This window comes from Anopheles coluzzii, chromosome 2, assembly GCF_943734685.1.
Source record: "Anopheles coluzzii chromosome 2, AcolN3, whole genome shotgun sequence".
NCBI lineage: Eukaryota > Metazoa > Arthropoda > Insecta > Diptera > Culicidae > Anopheles > Anopheles coluzzii.
The window spans coordinates 56,779,839-56,801,541 of NC_064670.1; the positions used below are offsets into that span (position 1 = coordinate 56,779,839).

Sequence of the window (21,703 nt, forward strand, 5' to 3'; positions counted from 1 at the left end):
ACGTCCAAGGTTCTTATCGCTGAAATGGACTCAATTCAGGCCCTACCCTAGCGGCAGTGATAACAACGCAAGCTGCTCCAACGCTGACCGGTTTCCAAGTATGTGCGTACATAGTCGAAAAAACATTTACTGTCCCCGTCTCGCTGCTGGGACAGTCGAAGTGTGTTGATTCGCCAGTGATTGTGCTGTGTTGCTGAAACCGAGGGCTTCAACCTAACACTAAGATCAACCGACACAGAGTGTTGCTAGGATGGAACGCACTGGGAGGCCTATGATAGTCCCCAGACAGTACGTTGGTGCTTTGGTTTTAGTTTGCCTAATTCATTCGGTTTGCTCCGTTCCGTGATTTTGTGAATGAAAATACGGAATATAATGCCTGCTTAGAGTGTGTGATCGCCAGTGTGCATGCATGTGAGTATTAAAGTGTGCGTGTGGTTGTATGTGTGTGTATGAGTGTGTGGACGTATTCGCGAAGACAATCAACTTCATTCAAGTCAGTCGTGTGAGAATAGCACAGTCGCACTGTTAGCAATAATGTCCGATCGCATGGGCTTCTCACAGGAAGGCAGTAAATGCGACAGGAAGATTTGGTAGAGAAGGTGGAAAGGCAATCGAAGATCCACGAATTAATATGCTAGTCAGTCGCGGCGCACGCATGCAACCCTAAACCATTGCCGGCATTACAGCAATGCTGGAATGATGTGGGAGAAACAAAGTGAGGAACACAGTGTCGAGCCACTCGGTTGCTAGATTGCCTTTACATGCGGTAGGGATGGGAAGGGAGTTTCATCGCCGATGCGTAGTGCTACTGTGGAAGAGAAGAGATGTAAAACGATTTGAAACACAGATGGGAAAAGAATATTGAAGGCGAAGAAGAAAATAACGATAGTGAACGCGCATCGCGCATGTTAAACCGAACTGGAAGCGAAAGAAACGAAGCACAGCACTACGGAGAGACGAAAGAGACAAAGAGTAACAACAGAACCTACCACAGCCCGCAAGCAAACAAACACGTACGATCGGGTGGACAGTGTTGAAGGGAAAGCAGACTGTAGTGCAAGTAGATTGTGAAGAAGCAGAACGGGAATTGAACGACGCGCGACGATTTGCTTGTAATGGAAACAACGCTCGGCTAATGGTGGAAGGCGCCTTGAGGCGCGGTCGATCCGTTCATTCATAAAATCTTCATTTGAACGGTAACGTTGAAGTACAGACGCTGAGAGCCAGCGCCTCTGCTCTTCCTCTCCCGTACGCTTGGTTTTTGTGCGATAGTCGTAGGTGATTTTGCATCATTATTTGTGACGTTTTCGTGGTTTAAGGTACAGAAAGAAATAAACGCAAGGGATAGTAAATCCACGTTCTAATCACAGCTTTTCTAGTCGCGAAAGAGTGAGAGAGATAGAGGAGAGAAAGAAACAGCGTGTGTGTATGTTTGTGTTGTGTGCAAGAGAATTTGAGGAAGATCAAGTAAGGTGTGTTGCTAGGTAAGAGTAGTACTTGAACCATTTGTTTAGATGTTCATGTGCAAAAATAGCTCCAAGCAAGCGGTGACAGCTGTCTTGATGTTTGCGGTGGTCTTCCAATCATTCTTATGCATGATTCAAATATAATTCAAATATAATAAAAAGTTTACATTCTTTTCCTCGTCGTTTTCCGTAGCTTCCTTTCGGTGCTTACAATGTATCAGATTGCAACAATTAATTATGTGAAGTGAGTTTTGATATATCCTGTAGAGTGCTGTGTTCGCGCTTAAAAGAGTTTCTTACTTGTACCAAAAGCATCGCCAGTGAGTGAGTTGTGAAATAAACAAATCTTTAGCTTTATGAAAGTGCACCACGCCAGTGTATAGTGCAACTGATTGGGTTTGGAGCCAGGTTTTTTGGCGTGTTATGTACGATTTCAGCCGTATAGTGCAGTGTATTTGTTTGCATTATTTATGTGAATATAGTGTATAATAAGAACAAGTGTATATCTAGGCCCTAAAGAGTTTCGATGAGACTGTGTACAGTAGCGTTCTGTACTGTCGCGTTTTGCTGATAACTGATTTTGTGCAGCTGCAGCACTTATCACTGGTTGACATTGGTGACAAAAGTCGGTTCAGTTTAAACTTCCATACCCGTGCTAAAAAAAAGAAAGAAGCAGTGAGATATTATAAGATTCGCAATACACGGACGCTTCAACCAGCGAAGAACGATCTTCTACTGGCGGGGTAAGTATTTTGAAAAAAACTGAAGTAAAATGAGAACACATTACATCATAATACTTCCAATGTATCCATGCTAGACACCATTTAATTAGAAAGCATAATTTTTGTGAATGAATTCGTAACCTACAGGCGAGAGGCGAAAGCGCGGTGGCATGGTATCAACGGAGTAGCACAGTCAGCTGCTATCTGCTGGTCGCAAGCGCTAGGTTCTACTGTAACTTAAAGCTTTTTTGCACACCGCTTTAGACTGTTCATTATTTTTGCTTTTCCAGCACGATGACATACCCCGGTTGCCTTTTTGTTGGTAGTTTGTAGTAGAGTTTCAAGGAAACAGGAGCTTTTTTTACATGTGTATGCATTGTTTTCACCCTGATAATCTAACATGCCTCGCCGGGGAGCTTGTAGATCGTGTACTTGGACGAGACGTTGGCGCTTTTTATTGCTTCATACTTCCACGGAATAACGTGTACATTTTCTGTAAAAATCGTTGCAATCAGTTGCGCAACTCGTGACAATTCTTGCCACTGCGGAATGAGCCACTCAACAAACTTGCGCACATCTGTGCTTGTCCGAAGAATGAGAATTCTCTGAGTGCTCAGCGCTGGTTTGATAATGTAGCAAAATTGAAGACAAATAATTTAGCACGTCAACGGGTTTGGTACAACAAATACCATATCCATGTACTAGACCCAGTACATACTGCCATATTGAACATGTAATGAAAAATCCCCTTACTAGTGATAAGATAAAGCAGTAATCGTAAGCTTCTCCACGGGCTGGAGGGTTGTTTTGTTCCCACCGTGGGTACGCCCACTGGCAACACTCACTACGAGCTTATCATTAGTAGCGATAAATGAAAGAAACTCGTCTATGGTACATCCAGATATTCATACATTAAAATTGAGCAAGCCAAGCCTAATCAAGAATGGTTTCGCTGATAATGTGGTAAAATTTGGCCCTTCGATCCTGCCACGCTGCATAAAAATGAAAACAAAACAAAGTTTATCATTTGTACATTTTATCTTGCAGACAAGCGCGTGATTGCGGAGGTACAGTGGAACTAGAATATGATGATAAGGTAATTATGCACGTAATAGTCAAGCAGCTTTGGTTAAAAAGTTTGTTCAAAATCTGTAAACTTTCCAGAAGTTGTTGTTGCCGTGATTCATATATCAAAAATGTACAGCGTGAATAGGTAATTTGAATTGTTGTGGCTCATTCCGGGAGGTGTTCAAATCTTCACTAGATGTTTACTGTGTTAGTTTATCAATTCAAAAACTACCATGATAAATTGTTGCGTGTATTCTTCTTTGCTTTGATAAACTGTTTTACCGATACGATCGAATGAAAATTAACAAGTATATCACAAAACGTGTAAATATACATCTATACATACACTTCTTTAATATAAGATTACAAAAATATTGCATCGTAACGGATGAACGGACTCAGTGAATTCAAGCAAGCATTGTATTCGACTATTAGTAATTCCCAAACAATGTCATGCGTGAAAGTTTGTACTTCACGTTTATGTATAGGTAACAAATATTTGTCTTCGTAATTGTTGACTCCTCAAAGGCGGGCATTTGAAAACCGTCATTCAGTTGACTCTCGTGTGTCGTTACGATCTTGGGTTAATTTTAGGAATTGGCTTAACATTATCATGTCAATACAAAAATGACGAAAACGTTCGGTTAGTCTTGTGCGCGTGTGACGCGCTATGAAAGCATATCAGTGTATTCATTTTTCTCCGTTTTGAAGTAAACAAACAAACAGCATCCTTCAACGCTTCGGTGACGTTGTACCTCGTGTCTGAAACGGAACGTGAGCCATTGCTTGCATTTCAAATACAGAATCTGTCGTCATCAACAAGGCCTCACGTAATAAGTAGCGACAATATAGTCCTACTGAAGGCAAATTCTTGAGAAAGCTGAAATATAGCCTTTGTTTCGTATACTGTATTTCCTCATTGATTACTAATAAAACTACTATGTCTATGGTGAAAAATGGTCCAAATGTGCTATAGTCGTATTTCACAAATGGCTATCAAGTAATTGCGGACTAGGTAATACGAAAATAATGTGTTGTGATCGGAAATAAAAGTTATATGACAATTCGGTTAGCGCATTGTCCGATCGTAAGATTGGATGTGATTCTTGAAATAGTAAATATCGTACCAGTATAATGCGTTGTTTTGTATTGTAGCACAATTAGAATCACAATCAGATGCAAAATAATGAAAGCAGCACAACGTACTCTGTCACAAACAGCGCGTGCTGAACGCCGCAAACCCTCTTTTACATAGGGGATTTATTTCTGGAATGAAACTTCATTTTATGTACATGTATAAACCGTGCGATTTGAGTACTACCTCTGCGATGTCGGCCACTTATATATTCATTGCAAACGGTAACTCGAAACGAATTCGGAAATTCTCCAGAAATCGAGATGTGTTCTATGAAACATTTTGATTCATATGTTAACTTACTCTTGTTACTTATGCTTGACCAGTTGAACGTTTTATACATTGAAAGGGTATCTTTATTGTACACTTGTGAGGTATCTTTCATGTATTTCCTGTCATACCACAGAAGAGTGGGAATTTTGTCATTTTTTTTCGTTACATGAGATACATCCTCGTTTGATCGTTTATTGATCCTTATTCTCATGGGAGATTGATGTGTTTTAACTGCTAAGGAAGCAACAACGAATAAGATAAATAAGTATGTGTGAAGCTTTACGAAACATGATACAATATGTAGTATAAGGGAATAAGAGAATGATAATCAAGATCGATCGTTCATGGGATAGTGGTCATAAGCATCGTTGGGAAGGAATGCATCCTGATCCTTGAGCGCACTGTTCAATGTACGTCCAACCCGTATTGCTACAGCACATGTGAGCCACTGGTTGGGTCCAAAAGATGGAGATTTATTTCAGAGCTAGCTATACTGCTTAGACCCGTTTGAAATGCCAGACAGGTTTTCCGATTGTGTAAAAGGATTAAGTTACAGTTTCGCCAAGGATTCAGCATCCCTAACCAAATTGCCAGACACCTGCTATCTTATTTCCATTTTATTCAAACGCACGTGGTAATCGACTGCGAACGTTGAACCGAAGCATTTCGAAAATAATCGTTTTAGTTACTCTGATGTTAAACGTTAGATTAAAGATTTTTTGGTGGTTATAGATGTGTAAGATAAAAACTGCAAGGTTTTACTATTCCTACTACACTCTTCTATATTATCTTTAAATGTAATAAGTGACTTCCATTAGTTTTCAAATGTAAGGTACTTAGGACATTTTACAGTCATTTTGCAAAATAGTCTGAATAAACAAAAGTAAAACGCTTGATGATTGTTTGGTTCTTTGTCACGTTGTTGTTAGTCTACCATATGGTGGATTTGTTTTTTGCTTTGCTACACATCTATCCGAGGAGTTTGAAACTGTGAGAAAAGAGAAGATTCAACCAGAATCTAAAAAAAATAATGCAAAAAAACACGTGAAATAAAGCTTTAGCTCATCTGTTTCTTTCAATCTTCCTTCACATATTCCAGGAAAATGTATAACCTTGCACCACGTTGTTTAACGAATGCAGTTCGATGCAAGTAAAAGGAAATGTTAAAAAGAGCTTATAACCAAAATGTTTCTTTAATGTTTAACGTTAAAGAGGGTTACGTTGCATGAATCGCCTCTTTAAATTGTATTGTCAGATTTTCATTTAAATGTAAATCTATAGTATAAATCTTCATAATCTAAGTCTGCATTTTGGTACAAATACAGTAAAAATAATTTGATTCGGACATACAAATACATACATTTTACATCTTGTTTTTTACATTTTTTGGGATGGATAAGAACTAGTACGAAAACGCTTTACGTGTAGTTTCCCTTCAAAGTTAATGCATACTGTATCATTCAGGAACAGTTGCAAGGCGGTTAGGTCCTACAATAACGGACGCCGGACAAGAATTGTGGGAAACGGATGGGGATAGAATGGAAAAGTGTAGAATAGCATCCCAGATCCTAGGACAGTGCGAAGGACTACCTGCTATCGGGTAATGGTCTACAAACACATGTTACAGCATGCATGCTTACCAAGATTCGGTTCTGTTCGGAGTTCTGTTCAAATCGGATGGAATTTATTTTTTGTTAAACTAATAGATGTAACATTGACTGTATGAAAATAGTACGTTGAAGTAAAGTACGTATATGTACATAAATATTGCCATATATTTATATTTATACATCTTTATATATTTATTTAAGTATATTCGAGCACGGCTGCATGCCATACAAGTTCTTTCCCCTGCACATGGATTGGGTTACCATTGCTTAATGATGGCGCCTGGCACTCGAAAGCTTTGGAATCTTTCTTGTCCTGCTGTCCATAATCACCGTTTGGAGATGGCGACAATGACGGCGACATCATTACACACTGTCATACTTTTAGGCTACAAATAAAATTCGTAGAAATACATAATAGGGAAGTTAATGGTGTCTGGCAAGGGAATCAGTAGTACTTTAATGAAGTAACAATACTAACAATGCAATACTATTTATAGAATAATATTTTATGTATAATGAAACCAATGCTTATCTATGCATTATAAATAGTTTCATTAACTATATCATGTAAAGGCTATTTCTTTATTTTCTTTCATGTTTAGCAAATACATGTGTCTATAGTACTCTAATTGCTCTCTTTAATGTTTTTTTTCTTCTTACATTTATATTATTGGAACAAAAATAAAGGCACATCCAAGCAATGGAAACGGACCTGGCATACGAGGTACTGGCGGATTATTCGCTGCAAGAGACCCCCTTCTACGAGGCTCCGACACCAACGGCAGCTGTTAGTGTCAACTTCTATCCACCACCGAACGATATCCAATCGCCCCATCAAAGCGGTCCTCAGCAGTCCCGCAGTTTGAACAACACAGCTCGTTGCTACGATACAGCATTTGATCTTTCGCTGACTACATCTATGTTAACTGGCAAAATGCAGCTTATGAACACGGGTAGTGCTACAACATCGGGACCAAGCGTCGGGGCAATAGGTGCTTCTGGAGGAATACATCAGAACAATCACCAAAATCAACACCAAACCGGAATGGCGTTGGTTCCGATGGGTGTTTCTAACCTTAGCTCTGGATCATCATTAACATCATCAATTTGTAGTGGAGGCAACGGTGAAGGCCTGACGAGGCCGAAGAAAATGAAGAAATCCGTCAGTTTTCTACCAACCTTTGTACAAGTAAGTAATATAAATCCGTATAAATGGTGAGGGGCATGAGCAACAATAATTAATTCAAATATGTATATTATACCGCTTAAATCATTCACATATTTCCAACACCAAAACAATGTTACAGAACGTACATCGAATAATAAGTAAGAGAATACTGCTGTGATACCCAAGCAGGATGGTGGGATCGCCTGCAATCACAAGGAAGAATTCTAATTTAACAACGTAAGCTCTGTGACGAAGGCAGCACCATTCAATGGAACCGAAATGCATCTGCTTTCGATGAACACTTTATGAAATATTCATCATTCTTGAGGTACATGGTCAGACAGTGCATGGTGAAAAAAATAGTAGTTCAACAATAAAAAAAATCAGCTATGGAATACGTTCCCCCATCGATGCTTGATAATTTTGAACACCATGCCTATCGTACTTATCGTTGTATTCAGCATGAGATAGCGACGTGTCGTCACAGACGAATCGATAACTACACTAAGATATCGCCTTTAGCAGCATATGGAGAATATGCGTCCCTAGTGGGTTGTAAACATATGAGTTCTGTTTGCGGAACAATGCACTACTTACCCAAAACACACAATTGATTCATGCTGATTGCGAACACTTTTCGAGCGCTTGATTGTTCGATGACTGATGGCATGAAATACTTACCCGATGACGATGATGATGTCAACGTTATATCTTGTCGCCATCATTACAGACAAAAATGCGAATGTTTACGCAAGGCTGTCGCGTATACTTCTCAGACTTCTGGCGATGGAACGAATTGTATATTTGGAATTAAAATCGCATATTTAAAATTTCATTATGACATGCAGCATCATATTTTAGCTGTGCGCGTGAGTTGAGATATTTGGTGTGTAACAACATCTTGGTGGTGAAAAAATCCTCCAGCATGTCTGTGTGGCATTCGTTTCAAGAAAGAGTCAATCTGTTTTGCTATTTAAGATAATTATTTACAACGACCCGTGAACAACTTGAGAGCGTCGTCGGTCTCGTTTGCTATTTGCCTTGATCAATGTTCGGCTCGGGAACGTTTGTAAGTTTTTGTGAACTTACTGCTATAGCATGCAACTGGTGCGTACTAAAAGTAGCAGGTGATTGCGACGAACATCGGATTTTTGTAAGCAAAAGCAAAAAGATGCTTATGAATCTTAACACAAATGAGATGCCGTGTTTAAGCACCCACCAGGTCTGTCTTTATCAAGCCGAACACTGTCAAAACATTGCAGTAAATTTATGGCCACATCTCGAGTGGTCGGATGCAACTCTTTCGTTACAGTTCTGTTACTGTTTTTTATTTCATTTTGGTTCTTCTATTTTCTGATGGTGATCGTATGAGATTTGAGAAAATGAATTTTATCATCAATTTTGAGAGTCAGGTTGGTTACATGTTGTTGTGTTACTCTTTTTTTCGTGTTGCTGGTTAATTCATGAGAGACTATTTCGGCATTAACAATTGCATCTAGGAGAAAACTGATTGCATGTTAGAAAGTATTTTTACATGTGTTTGCAAATACATGATGTCGTTGACGTTCACTAGATAAAGAGTAGCTATCTCAGTGTGTCGTGGATCATTCATCTGCTGTGTGAACAGTGCCAATGTGAAGCCGCGGCGCTTCCTCTGTATAACGTTGGTAAGTGCCTTTTGGTATTATCCAGCTGTCGATCGTACTGATGCTTTCGATCAATTTCTGAAGGCGAACGGCTTTACAATCAACGTGTGGGAGGCATGCACTCGCCCGGGTTGGCGCGTGTGTGTTTACATATTCTGTTTACGGTTTGTCAGGTCAAACCCTTGGGGCTAGGATAGCAAAGGAGGTATCTGGAGTGAAGAAACGGCTGCCTAAACGTGACCCCAACTGACTAGACGACCACGCGTGTATTTCTCGCCGTTTTACGCTTCCAGCATGTATAGTTAGTTTTATGAATGAAATCGGTTGTTATTGCTTCATAGTAGCGTTGAGGTGAATCGTTCTCTTCTGAGTGTTGTGGTTTACATGCAGCATACGCATACAAAGTGTATACGATGGGTGATGGTATGTGATGTTTAAGATAAAGCAAGTAGTCAGAATCGATTATACTGAGTGCTGCAAGAAATCACTTTTGTTTATTTTAATTTATTGTAGACATTCAAAACTATATATAATAAAACGTACAGATCAGTAGCTATCACGAAGCAGCACAGCAAGGATGGCCATATTACCCATTGAGGTTTTGAAGAGCTTTTTTAAGCGTGATTGAATGTAAACCCAAACCTTTTAATTTAATCCATCTCACTATGAAATGATACCACATTTATTGACATAAATATGTATACCTCTTAAAATAATTCTGTAATTTCGAAAATAAACCCTGCAAAAAGCCGGTTTTCATAAGATAAATTCGATATTCTTGAATTGTTTGCAAAAATATATGTCTAGTTCATTATCAAGGAAAGATTACTTGTATTCCCTTGGCATTCAATGGAACTTTTACAAACATTTAGTCATTTCTTGATTTCGGAATAAATACGTCAGTAAAATAGATAACATTTCTTTCTCCGCACACTTTAGCCAAGGCTCGTTGATAGTCGCAACACTGCACCTTCTATTTCCAATTTACTTCCGCTGATGAGAAATGAAAACTGGAGCATTAATACATACGACCCTTCAATCATTATCGTGTTAACATATTTATGGTGACTTGTATCCCTTGTACTCCCTGTTCAAAGCGTAGTAAAATTTCATGATTTACGATTAGAAGCACACTCCCTTGATGGTTTCCGGGCGCTTGAATATAGACATCGGGTATGACATGATGATTGAGTATGCTAAGAGAATCCTAATATGTCTCTATTTAGTGCCTCCTAATAAGTGAGAAAAAAGGGCGGTAGCTATTTTTACTCTAATATCTCTCGAATAAGTTGGTACCATCGCAATGGAATAATTCAGTTTTAAGTAAGCAATCGTCTTCTTCTTTTGGTTTTTGGTCTGCACTTGTTTACAATATTGTAAAAGGTACGATCTTCTCGTTTGGAGGAAAGTTACAGTAATTAGGGGAAAAGGGAAAAGTTACAGGTAATTTCTCAGTCTGCAGTTCGAATAGTAGACTGACTGCGGTTAGCACAGCTCACCGCTAGTACCGGAAGCAGTTTAAAAGCAGAATATTTGGGTCCAAATTATTAAGGCATTATGAAACGAAAAATATAATAAAAAGCACACCAACCATAACCCCAACACTACCCCAGCAGATGCTGTCAATAAGATCGATAAGCAGAAGCTGTCGATAAGACAGAACAACAAACTTACCTTTTTCTTAACTTTTATAAATCTCTTCACAGGGCTGCGATGGCGATTCAGGTTCAATACAGCTCAAGCAGGAACCGTTGGACGATGGACCTATACGAAATATTCAAAAGGTACCAAGCCTTTCCGATCTGTCTGATCCCGAAGCATCACTTGGTGAGTGTACATGTGGTTTTCATTTATTCATATCTCATATGTTGCAACAACGCACAATATTGGCTTCAATTGAATAGGTATGTGAGAAGCCGTTGAGTGATGCAAACGACGAATTATATTTGTTTGTTACTGATACGACTAAACCGTCTATTCTGTTGTTAAACATAATGGTCAATTGAGCTGAAATCAAGGGTAATTTTCGAATTTACCAAATGCAACATACGCGGTTACTACACGGTAGCCGAAAGAGTGAGACAGACTGTGAGAGGGGGGGGGGGTGCGATGAGGGGGGTAAGAGAGAGAGAGAAAGAGAGAAAGAGAAAAGGCGATAACAAAACGAGAAAGAACAAAAGTTCAAGCGTTAAAGAAGGCTTGTTTTATTATTCGCAGTTACTGTCCAAGTAGGATAGAATGTATTCCTGGTCTGATTCTTGCAGGCGCACAGCCGTTTCACGACATTCAACAAGATCTAGATACACACGATCTGCCACGTCGGCATGAGCGAGGATCTCATCGAACAGGAAATCACCAAATGATACGGCCAACGTCTGGTAGTACTCCCATTCACCATCCAGCTCTTCCACGAGTGCATCAAACTCCGCTACAGCATTGTTACGTGAAAATGATTCCACCACTTGTGAAATGGATCGCGTGTTTTCCGACAAGAATGTGATGGCGTACGGCAAAAAACGGTTTACACTGTCGTCTGCCAGTTCAACATGCGCGTAGTATGCGCAATCCTGAATGTCCCAGTTCTGAAATAGCAGGAACAACTCACGCAGCTCTTCCACATACTCTCGGCACTCGTCGTCTACTCCATCGGCGGCTGCAATCTGCTGTTGGAAGGATGAGTCTGCTTCGCGCATTTCCGGTACCATGCGACCCAGCTCTAGCAGCAGTTCTCTATTGAACTCACGCACCATGTCCGCGTTAAAGTGATACAACTCATTGATTTCATTTTGCGTGTCGATTGCAAGTGTGCTAAAGTTGGTACCAAACTCAACCAGCACTTCAAACCGTTGCTGTGCGCAGACAGCTTGCAGCAAGGCGATCACCAAGAAAAACTTAACAAACATCTTCACTTCAGCTTTCAGCTTGGAACTGATTGTGTATGTTGAATGCACGTAGGCTTGTAAACTTTTTGTGTGGTGTCAATAAGAATGGTTTGGCTTGGAAAAACGTTTGATTAGATTGAACAGATATCTTCAATGCCAACGTATTCGGATAAGCAGGTACAATAAAACAGTAAAATATGTGACCATTGCGGTCAAAAAACATTCAAACCATGCACGGCAGTCAAATGTGATTGAGTAAAAGGATTAATAGACGGAAATCATATTTCAGAGGCTACCTTGCAGATATGACTGTTTTTGATATGGAATCAAACGATCAGCAATTATTGAATATGGGGTTTTTGCTATTTCAAATTAAGGAGACCAATTTAATTGAACCGCTATAAAGATTAGGGTTACGCAGGCAATGACTTGGTAAGAATTGTGTCATTGTAGTTCTTTGGAGAGCAAGATGTACAGAGCTGCAGAAATAATTCCTGAATTTCCTGTGATGATGAAACATTACCTTACAGGAAACAACAAGCGGTTCTAAGAAATCATTAACAGCATAAGTATACTGATAAAACGGCTGCATAACCAATATCTTGGTATGTACCTGTAATATACTGTTATGTATGTAATGCGTTGTTGATTTGTTTGATTAAACAATTTTATTTGTTGGGACGATCATGTGGGCTGTTCTATAACTATGTTGGACAATATCGGACAAGATAAACCACACCTAAATCATCCTTCCGTAGGATGGACTGACTATTTAGTTCCATGGTACTTACTAAGTCGACGAAGTCTATTACACATTTTCCTAGGCTTCTATGTTATTGATAGAATTATTCAAGGGAACTCGGTCCTCCCGTCTTAAGTTTCTTAACATGGTTCAAATGACTTTTAAGTTATTTAACTCGGTCATTTACCAACCACGGCCAATATTTTTTGTTTACGGCCGGGTCCGGACATTACATAATCAGCAACTATCGCAAGTGTTACACTAGCGTGGTTAGTGTTTTAATACAGCTTAATTATCTTTCTGATTTTGCAATGGATTATCTCGTTTAACCGGTCTCGTAGTACTGTCGTCAACTCGTACGACTTAACAACATGCACGTCATCGGTTCAAGTCCCGAATGGACCGTGCCGCCAAACGTAGGACTGACTCTCCTGCTACGGGTAAATTCATAAGTCATAAGCCAAACCGATTAGTGGTACAGACAGTCTTTGACTGACAATGGTTATCCAAAGAAGAAAAAACGAGTTTCAGAGTTTTCCAAGTCACTTTCCAATGTGCACATCATTATTCACCGCCTCCAAGATGTTTTTCAACAGTTGTCTAATGTTATATTTGCTTCATATTGAAATTTCAGTTTTTGCTCATGATTTTCAACACATCACAAAGAACTGTCAAACTTAATCCAGCTTGAAACGTATTGAAAATCATGCTGAATAAATAAAAAATTATACGATGAAAATGAAATATCAGATCGATGTGAAGCTTCAATATGAAGCAAATACACCATTTGACAGCTGTTGAAAAACATGTGGAGGCGGTGAATAATTATGTTTACATTCGAAAGTGACTTGCAAAACGCTGCATTTTGTGCGCAAGAAGAAAATATACGCTTGGTTTTGTTTGTTCAACTTTTTTTCGGCCATTTTTGGTCTTGTAAGAGCGGCCTAGTTAGTCTTTAATAATTTTCCATTTATTTGCTAAGAAAATGAAACATATATATTCCTCTTTTGTAAACTATTAACACTTTGACCGCTGGACATCGCATTGCTTCGAGTGAGCATGGCAAGAGAGCGACAATTTATGGTGTCACTGTTAGTGGACCTCCACACCTCAAGGACTAATTTCCATACCGTACCGTTCCTTTTTGTAAGACGGTACGATTTGTTGGTTATCAAATCGAACATGTCAAATCCCATACATTTTTCATATTTGATGTCGTGTTCGATTGGTGCCAGAGCGCAGCCTTAGGGTGGTCATCTGTGAGGGAACGGTCAGATCCTCGCCGCATGCGATTTTGCCGCAAGCTTTTGTATGGGATTTGACGTTAATGACAGCATTTGCGATCTGCAGCATGCGATTTTATTTCAGCTGTCAAATGTCTAATATAACATCAAATAATGATTCTCTTTATAAAGAAATAACAAAATATCATATTAATATCCTGAAAAGCTAGAAAATCGAGAAAACTCATTTCTTGTCGCAAACATAGATTCAAGTGTATTATTTCGTGTTATTTCGTGAATTTATTGTTTAATTCATTGTGTCTTCGACATGTTTGAGGATAAAAACTAAGAAATCATGTATATTTCCTATTTTAACATTTATTTCTCATTATTTACGAGACACATGGACAATTTAAGTGATTTAGAACTCTTACTCACATGATTTTAAATTTCGTGACGAAACAAATCATCAAATCTTTTGTTATTATTCCTCATTTTTTGATAAAATCAATAGACATACAAAAATGCTTATATGCTTATCATAGACATATTATTCCTCATTTTTTCGATAAAATCAATAGACATACAAAAATGCTCGTAGTAACAAAGAAATCTGTTCTATTTGCTATGCTTTATGTGCGGAAACCAAATTTTAACGGTTTTAAAATGACGTAAAGTCCCTAAACTATGACGACCCCTCAAAGGCCCTTTTCCACCACCTGGTATTTTTAATCCACCTTGGTAGGAATACAGATAAATCGGACTTTCTGTATCGAACATCAAAGACAGAATGAAACTTAGGTTGGTCTGCCGGTGTCAAGCATCGTTCGCTTGCGCAACACGACCACCATCATTTCCTTTCACAATGAAACTGACTGGTCCTAAGCGACATTGGTCTTGTTTGTTCGAGAGTATCTGACGGTGCATCTCCACATTGCTCTATACGTTTGTTCGTATTGAAGGTAGCGGTAATCGCTCCTGCGATTAGTGCGAACGTGCGGGTGTACGTGCGGTTAAATAAAAAAAGATTCTGACGCATGCATTTTCAAACTGACACATGCAGCGGGTGTCAAATTCTATACATTTTCAAAAAAAAAAAAGCACGCACGCCCGCGGGTGCGATTAACGTTGCCTAAAGTCTTCTTCGATGACTGCCAGAGCACCGCCTTAGTTGCGTATGTCGGGGAAAACCTGTATGCAAACGGGAAACTATTTTGCGTTCAAGCTTCCGTGCAACTTGCATTCCAACAGCGCCATCTATGAGATAAAGCTCAAAGCATAGTTGGTTTTTACGAACAGTGGTCAACAACTTTTACACGAAAATCAAATTTAAATTTTCTCTTGAAACTCACGCTGTTTCCGGTTTACCAGCGATGAAGTGTGTGTGAGAGGTTTTAATAATTTATTTCTTTTAACAGGAACCAATAAAATAATAAATAATATGTAGTTAAATAAAATTTATAAAAATTCCTTTACCGAAAGTATTTTTAAAGATATTTTATTTTGGAATGAGCTCTTCTGTTTAGGTTACATACATTTTTATTTAAAGTGTTTGAAAATATTTATATCAGAATTGCTTTGTTGTATGCAGTTTATATTTTAATGATCATCTATATTTTGTTTTAATTTCACATTGACTATTGCATAAAGCAATGCCCTTTTTCCAGACTCACATTATGAAATAAGAGAAGAACATTTCTACTTCCTCTCCACATATAGAATCATTTATCTCCACCGTGCGTCTCGCTGTATTTCTTATCTGCTGGTACTATGCCATTAGCAGTGTGTCGTCCATATGATTGCTCCGCGAGTCAGCAGCAGCCACGGTTGATTGATGTATATGAATGAAAACATTAGCCCAAGCATCAATGCCACTGCAAAACTGCTCACAAACACAATAAGAGCTTCATTCATTCATGCGTATTTCGCCCTCAAAGCAAGTGTTTGGTACTCGAGTGGCTAAGTGTGTAGAAAAGCTTCGCGCCGTTTTCAAAGGGTAGAATCTCTAGATCCATCAGCATCATTCACATCTTTCCGTCAGTGTAAGATAACTTACTCGGAGTTTATTATCGTTGGCCTCCACGAGCCAGTCATTCAGCTTCTTCCTTTACTGAATGGGCCTTAACCTTCGTTGAATCATTTAAAAACGCGATTCGCTTGCGTATCTGATCATGTTGTGCCTTGTGTACTTTTTGCCCTTTTTTATTCTATTTTATTCTTTATCTTGCGATATCTTCAGACCCTTCCATTGCATTCTATATTCCGGCTTGATTATTCATTGAAGTTATGTTATCGAGAATTTGACAAGCAATTCAATGTTTTAAGCTCCATTTGCTTTGGATTGCTGGTTGCAAAATTACGTAGTAGTGAGACGTGTGTTGTGTTTGTGACGTTAAGCAACTGACTATTCTGTTTTTCAAACTTCATACATTTGTTTTCTACCATATTGATATCAAAAATACATACAATAAAATGTTATAGACGTAACTTATTATTGTTAGCTTAACAATTTTCGCATTTCTTCATTTGATAGTTGATTTCAGAATTTGATATTAAGCTGTCATCAACCACAATAATTAGAGAAAATCAAAATGATGCGGCAAAACGATAAGCAATTATCGTAAATATAAGGTTTTTGCCATCTTTTTGCATGATATCTTTTCAGCATCTGCTTCAATCATTCTTAAAAGGAAAAGGAAATATCAATTAGATTTTTGTTGCTCCGCAGAGAGCACAAGATTATTTGAGGACAGTTCGATGAACGATGGACATCATTTATGTTATCTAACACGCCTGATCTTTTCATCACTGTTTTTGCGATAATACGTCGATGATCATTGCTAATTGTTCTATTTGTTTTACTCTTAAAAAACAGGATTGAATTGCTAAATTATGTTTGTTATTTTATCATTGCACATGACAATGTATGTTACAGTTTGAGCTATTTGACTAGAATTGGATTGTTTAGAACTAGAAATTAAACCGAAATTTAGATTTTAACTCATTTTGTATTCATAGCAATGGAGAAAGACACGTTTTCATGTGAGTGAATCAGATACTGTGATAGTACAGTGAAAAAGATGGCTCGGTGGCCCAAATAGAGTGATTTCTGTGATGTTTGTCGATTGCTAGATGGTTCTTCTCGTTTTCTGCGGCACGACTAGACTATTTTATTCGTTCCTGAGATACCTAAGAAGCTTGGCCTGTGGCGCTTGCAAGCATGGTGGCCTTTCGTGGTTATAGCTAATTAGCTCGAAATGAACCGATGGATTGAATCGAACTTTGTTGGACATGGGAAATCTTATCGAAAACAAACCAAGATGCTAATGATGCTGAAGCGTTCAGAGCGAGTGACTAATATTCGGTAGCTGTGTTAATTACGAATGATTTTTGTTTATCAAGATGTTGCCATTTCCCTGTAACATTAATGCCACAAGTTTATCACTGCTGTATGGAGATTCATCATGTACTACTATATGAAATGTGTAACTCTATACTATATAAATACATCAGGTTCTCAATAAATAAGAGAAGGGTCCAGTAAGCGAGAAATGTTCGTAAACTGGGATTATATATCAACACACCTACGCTTATATTAACCAAAACCGAGAGGTACAAGATAAACAGTTTGGGTTGTTGTCACATATTCCTTTCGACAGTTTTTGGATGTTAGAAAATTTTGACGTTGAATTGCGTTTTAAATGGAGTACACCCAGCAGCAAGCCTATGGTTTACAAGCTATTACAGAATTACAGCTATTGCTCATGTATTGCACACATCAGATAATTTTGATTCCGTCAACCAATCGTTTACACATGTTTTTTATGTTATGCATCTTTCAAATATCAAGCATCATTCAAGGCAAGAAGAACAATTGATCTATGACGATTGATACTCATGTTCATATGGATACTTGATCATTCGATCCTGATCAGACGCTGATATTGATAAAATTAGTAGTATGTTATTATTCTCTTTTATATTAGGCTATTTGTTTGTAAAACAAGCATGTAACAAGTTTATTGTCCTAATTGATCATTCAAACGGAAGTTGTTTGAACGTATCTTTTTATAGCATGTTTTAGAATTCATTGTTGATTTTATGAAAACTTTTAGAAGACGTCACGAATCCTTATAAATTGAAAAAAATCAACAGCGTTTCGCATCATGTTAACGACACGATTTGTATGCTCTGCACAGTTTATTCTAATACATTACCGAATCATGTACAGTATCCCATTGCGGCGCGGCTTAACAGGCTTGTCCCAATTTTATGACCCAAGACGGTTAGCTCCACGGAATCATTACGCACTTTCATCGTTTTAGGAAGTGCAGTGGGTAGCTATACAGAATATTTTTTGTTACATTTTGTTTTACAGTGGTTCCTATTTGTCGAACGTATAGAAGTAACTGAAAGTAAATTACACAACTTTTAAAGACTTCAACACTTCGCACATTGTAATATGAATTTAAGATGGCTTACTCGTTACTTCTGTCAATGCATATTTACTAATACGCTGAACGTCAAAATGCTAACGTGACATGCGTTCATTTTGATGAACTTATCAAATGATCGTTTGGAAGAAATTATAATAAATGTTTCTATAATTGTCTGTACCGATATTCTGCTAATCTTCTGTCTGCTTCCAAGTGGCGCTTTCCAGTGCTTTTCACATTCTATAGATTCTTCTCCCCATCGAAACAAAATATGCTCGATTAAATATTCATGATGTTTGAATGAGCTTCTATCAGGTTTCCCGCCTTTTTCTTGACTCTGGCCTCATCAAACATACAAAGCTTTTTCAGTATGCTAATTTAATTTTAGAGAAAAGAAATAAAAAAGATGTAAAAAATAAACAATGATAAAAATCTATCGAAAATAAAATAAAACGAAATTACACAATCCACAATCCATCCAATCCAGCATGGATACTTAATCTTCTTGTCTGAATGTTCAAAATTATTTTTCGAAAACATTCAATACAGATCATAGCATTCTTATATTAGAGATTTTCTTTACTTAAAATCCATGGGTATCAAGTGAGATGTTTGACTTTAGTTGACACGAATAAGAAAACAGCATTGGAAACCCATATTTGTAGTAGTCAAACTTCAGCAGAAAAGCGTTTGGCACAGCATAGCCGGTGAGAAATCGGATGAATGAATGAGCTCTAGCGTATGAATGAATGAAGCCTTTTTTCAATGAGCCACCCTTACGCAGAATGTGATTTTTGCTCCACACCCTGTAATTCCCTCGGCTACGCTGGAGGCTTTTGTGGTTTAATGGCCACAAACGTCGATCGGGCGATCGCGCTAAACGTATGCATATACATGGACGAAGCTTTTTGTAGTGCTGACTGCTGTTTTGCTACCGAACGAATGTTAGTACTGACAGCAGTAGCTGACTGGCAGGGCTAAACCGTCGACCCAGAATCATATGCTTTCGAGGCCTGCAAGCACGGCAAGCATAATGAAAAGAAGGAAACGAAGGGTGTTGTCGTCCGGTCGTAAACCCTTCACAAACCGTAGAACCCACCAATACAGCTTAGTTGCCGTCAGCATGGCGATGAACGGAAGAGATATGTAAATAGAGTCACAAAATTTATGATACATCTTCCATTTTACCTTTTTTTCTCTTTCATCATTTCATTCATATTACCACACGATAGCACAACCCAACAGTAGAGCTTATTTCATATGAATGTAGCACTGCCAAAAGGGTTATAGTGAAGCTAGTTAGTTATTGAATCTATTGCCGATTGCAATTAAAAAAAATTGAAATGTGATTTAATTTTAGTCAAATGTTCATTAGCGTGCCAATTAATCCATTATAATATTTTTTTCACAAATGTATTAGTGTCATAGTATATTTTAGCTTGGTTAAATATAATTTTGCAATTTACTATCTACGAACAAATTTCACACATCCATAGTGCATCGTGGATGAAATAAGACAGTGTTGTTAGTGATGTTTTTTGTATGAAATTTGCAGCTAATGTGCGTTTCATTCGTTGGTTGTCTGAGCTCGTTTATATATATGCTGATCTTGATCATCATTTATATTATTGATTATTTTTATCATCTTGAATATCATTTACTTGATACATCGGTTACTAGTATTATGTAGCAAAAATAATAAGCTCATTTTAGGCTCTATTAAACCAACGTAATGTAGACACCATCCATGTGTGGTAAGTCCATGTGACATACTTCATGGTATACTCATTACATGTAAGTGCATCATACATTGCTGCAAAATTGATTCGATCGCTAGACTCATAGATATAATCATGCCATATACATTGTATTCTGCTACAACACAACGATCGATCTTTATGAATGAAACATATAGCATAAAAGATGAAAGTAAGATCGACCGTTTACGATCGATCGATGTCTTGGAGCCTCAATATTTAGGCCTTCAGTGGCGTCACCACCTGTGGCGAAAACCTGTCGTTTCAGTTTAAATAGTTCATTTGTGTAGATCTCATTCGCTTTGCAGCGGCCCACCAGCCGATTGGGAACGGTGTATAGTTTAGGCTCTGGTCTGCGTGAAAGTCGAGAACTGAACCGTAAGGCACGGTACGTAAACGGCATCGAAGAAACCTCACGCCGGGTTCGTGAGGAAGCAGCATGCAGGGAGTTTCGATATTAGCATAAAATTTAATGAGTCGGTTAAGCTGGTCGTGTATCGTGTTAGTTTAGTTTTTTTGATTCCGTTTTGTTTCCTTTGTCTGCTGATTGCACTGTGTAAGGTGACAGCGAATATTTGATTACGAATTGAGAAATAAGGAGGAAAGCCTGCGTATGAAGAAACGGGCAGAAACTCGGAAGAGTAGAAAAACGCGTTCAACACAGCCTTCAATCGATCCTTACCATTCGCACCAATCTAGTGAAAAAACGAGATCATTGGGAAAGGCAAAGGGCGATCGACCCGATGTATCAGCTTCAAAACAGGTTAGCTTGAATGAAGGTTCCTCCCTTGATGTAGCGTTGTTATTCTTGTTATACCAGCAGCTTTACACGCACGATCTTACCTCTCTGTTGGCAGATCTTTTAATGAATGAAGTCGATGAAGATTTTTTCTTCATTAGATGTGCTTCAGAAAAGGAAAGAAATTTGTTTGTTTCGACAGGGATTAACGGAAAATAACAAAAAAGCAATGCAGCGTAGATGTGTTGTGAAATTGCGCAACCTCAATATACTTGACAGTGATGGAAAAAAACATTCGTACCTTTGTTTTGAAGCAAGGAAAGAAAATTCATGCAGAGCCATTTGATTATTTTAATCGATTGCATTGAGTTACGTGTGTAAATAAAAATGGGAACTCAAAATCCGTTGGGGTTAGTTGCAATACTGTATTTGGCAAAAACAATTATTTTCTTACTGTGATAAAAAAATGCACGAAAAGCGCACTTTATGCGTTCGACGAGTCGTGATCAAAGAAGCAGAAACCTGTTTCGGTTTTATCATTTTCTTAACCTTATTCCTGGGCTGAGCACGCCATACGATCAACTCGAGGACATTTTCGTACGGCCAGTTATGTCCTGCGTCGTAACTGTTACTCGCTGTCGGGTCATTGGTCGATATAAATCAAGCAAGCCTGTGCGCTGGAAGAAAACGAATAGATGAATTACCTTCATCATCAATCAGTCCAACTCTCGCACAAAGTGTGTTCCTCTCGTAGGTCTGATTCACACCTTTCAATTATGGTACGGATGCGGGACATGTGAGAATAACCGTAGAACAGATTCGGAGAGTGAACACCT

At 38.4% G+C, this 21,703-nt stretch overlaps 1 protein-coding gene and 1 long non-coding RNA gene across 4 annotated transcripts in view; one reads left to right on the forward strand and one right to left on the reverse strand.

Annotated features, from left to right (window-relative positions):
• Nucleotides 1-125: 125 nt before the first annotated feature.
• Nucleotides 126-1,077, reverse strand: LOC125906817 (uncharacterized). The gene is made up of 2 exons (XR_007452165.1): nucleotides 990-1,077; nucleotides 126-808 (listed from the first exon to the last, which is right to left on the reverse strand). It is a non-coding gene; the product is annotated as an uncharacterized LOC125906817 (long non-coding RNA).
• Nucleotides 1,078-2,101: 1,024 nt separating this feature from the next.
• Nucleotides 2,102-21,703, forward strand: part of LOC120952665 (ETS-like protein pointed) — an 81,453-nt gene continuing 61,851 nt past the window's right edge. Inside the window, exons 1-4 of one of the 3 annotated variants that reach the window (XM_040372111.2) lie at nucleotides 2,117-2,209; nucleotides 3,236-3,284; nucleotides 6,962-7,463; nucleotides 10,795-10,915. In XM_040372111.2, the coding sequence (XP_040228045.2) occupies nucleotides 3,274-3,284; nucleotides 6,962-7,463; nucleotides 10,795-10,915 (634 nt within the window). In that variant the 5' untranslated portion in view covers nucleotides 2,117-2,209; nucleotides 3,236-3,273. Of the gene's footprint in view, nucleotides 2,210-3,048; nucleotides 3,152-3,235; nucleotides 3,285-6,961; nucleotides 7,464-10,794; nucleotides 10,916-21,703 lie in introns of those variants that run through there. The other 2 variants (XM_040372112.2, XM_040372113.2) reach the window with 2 other exon arrangements.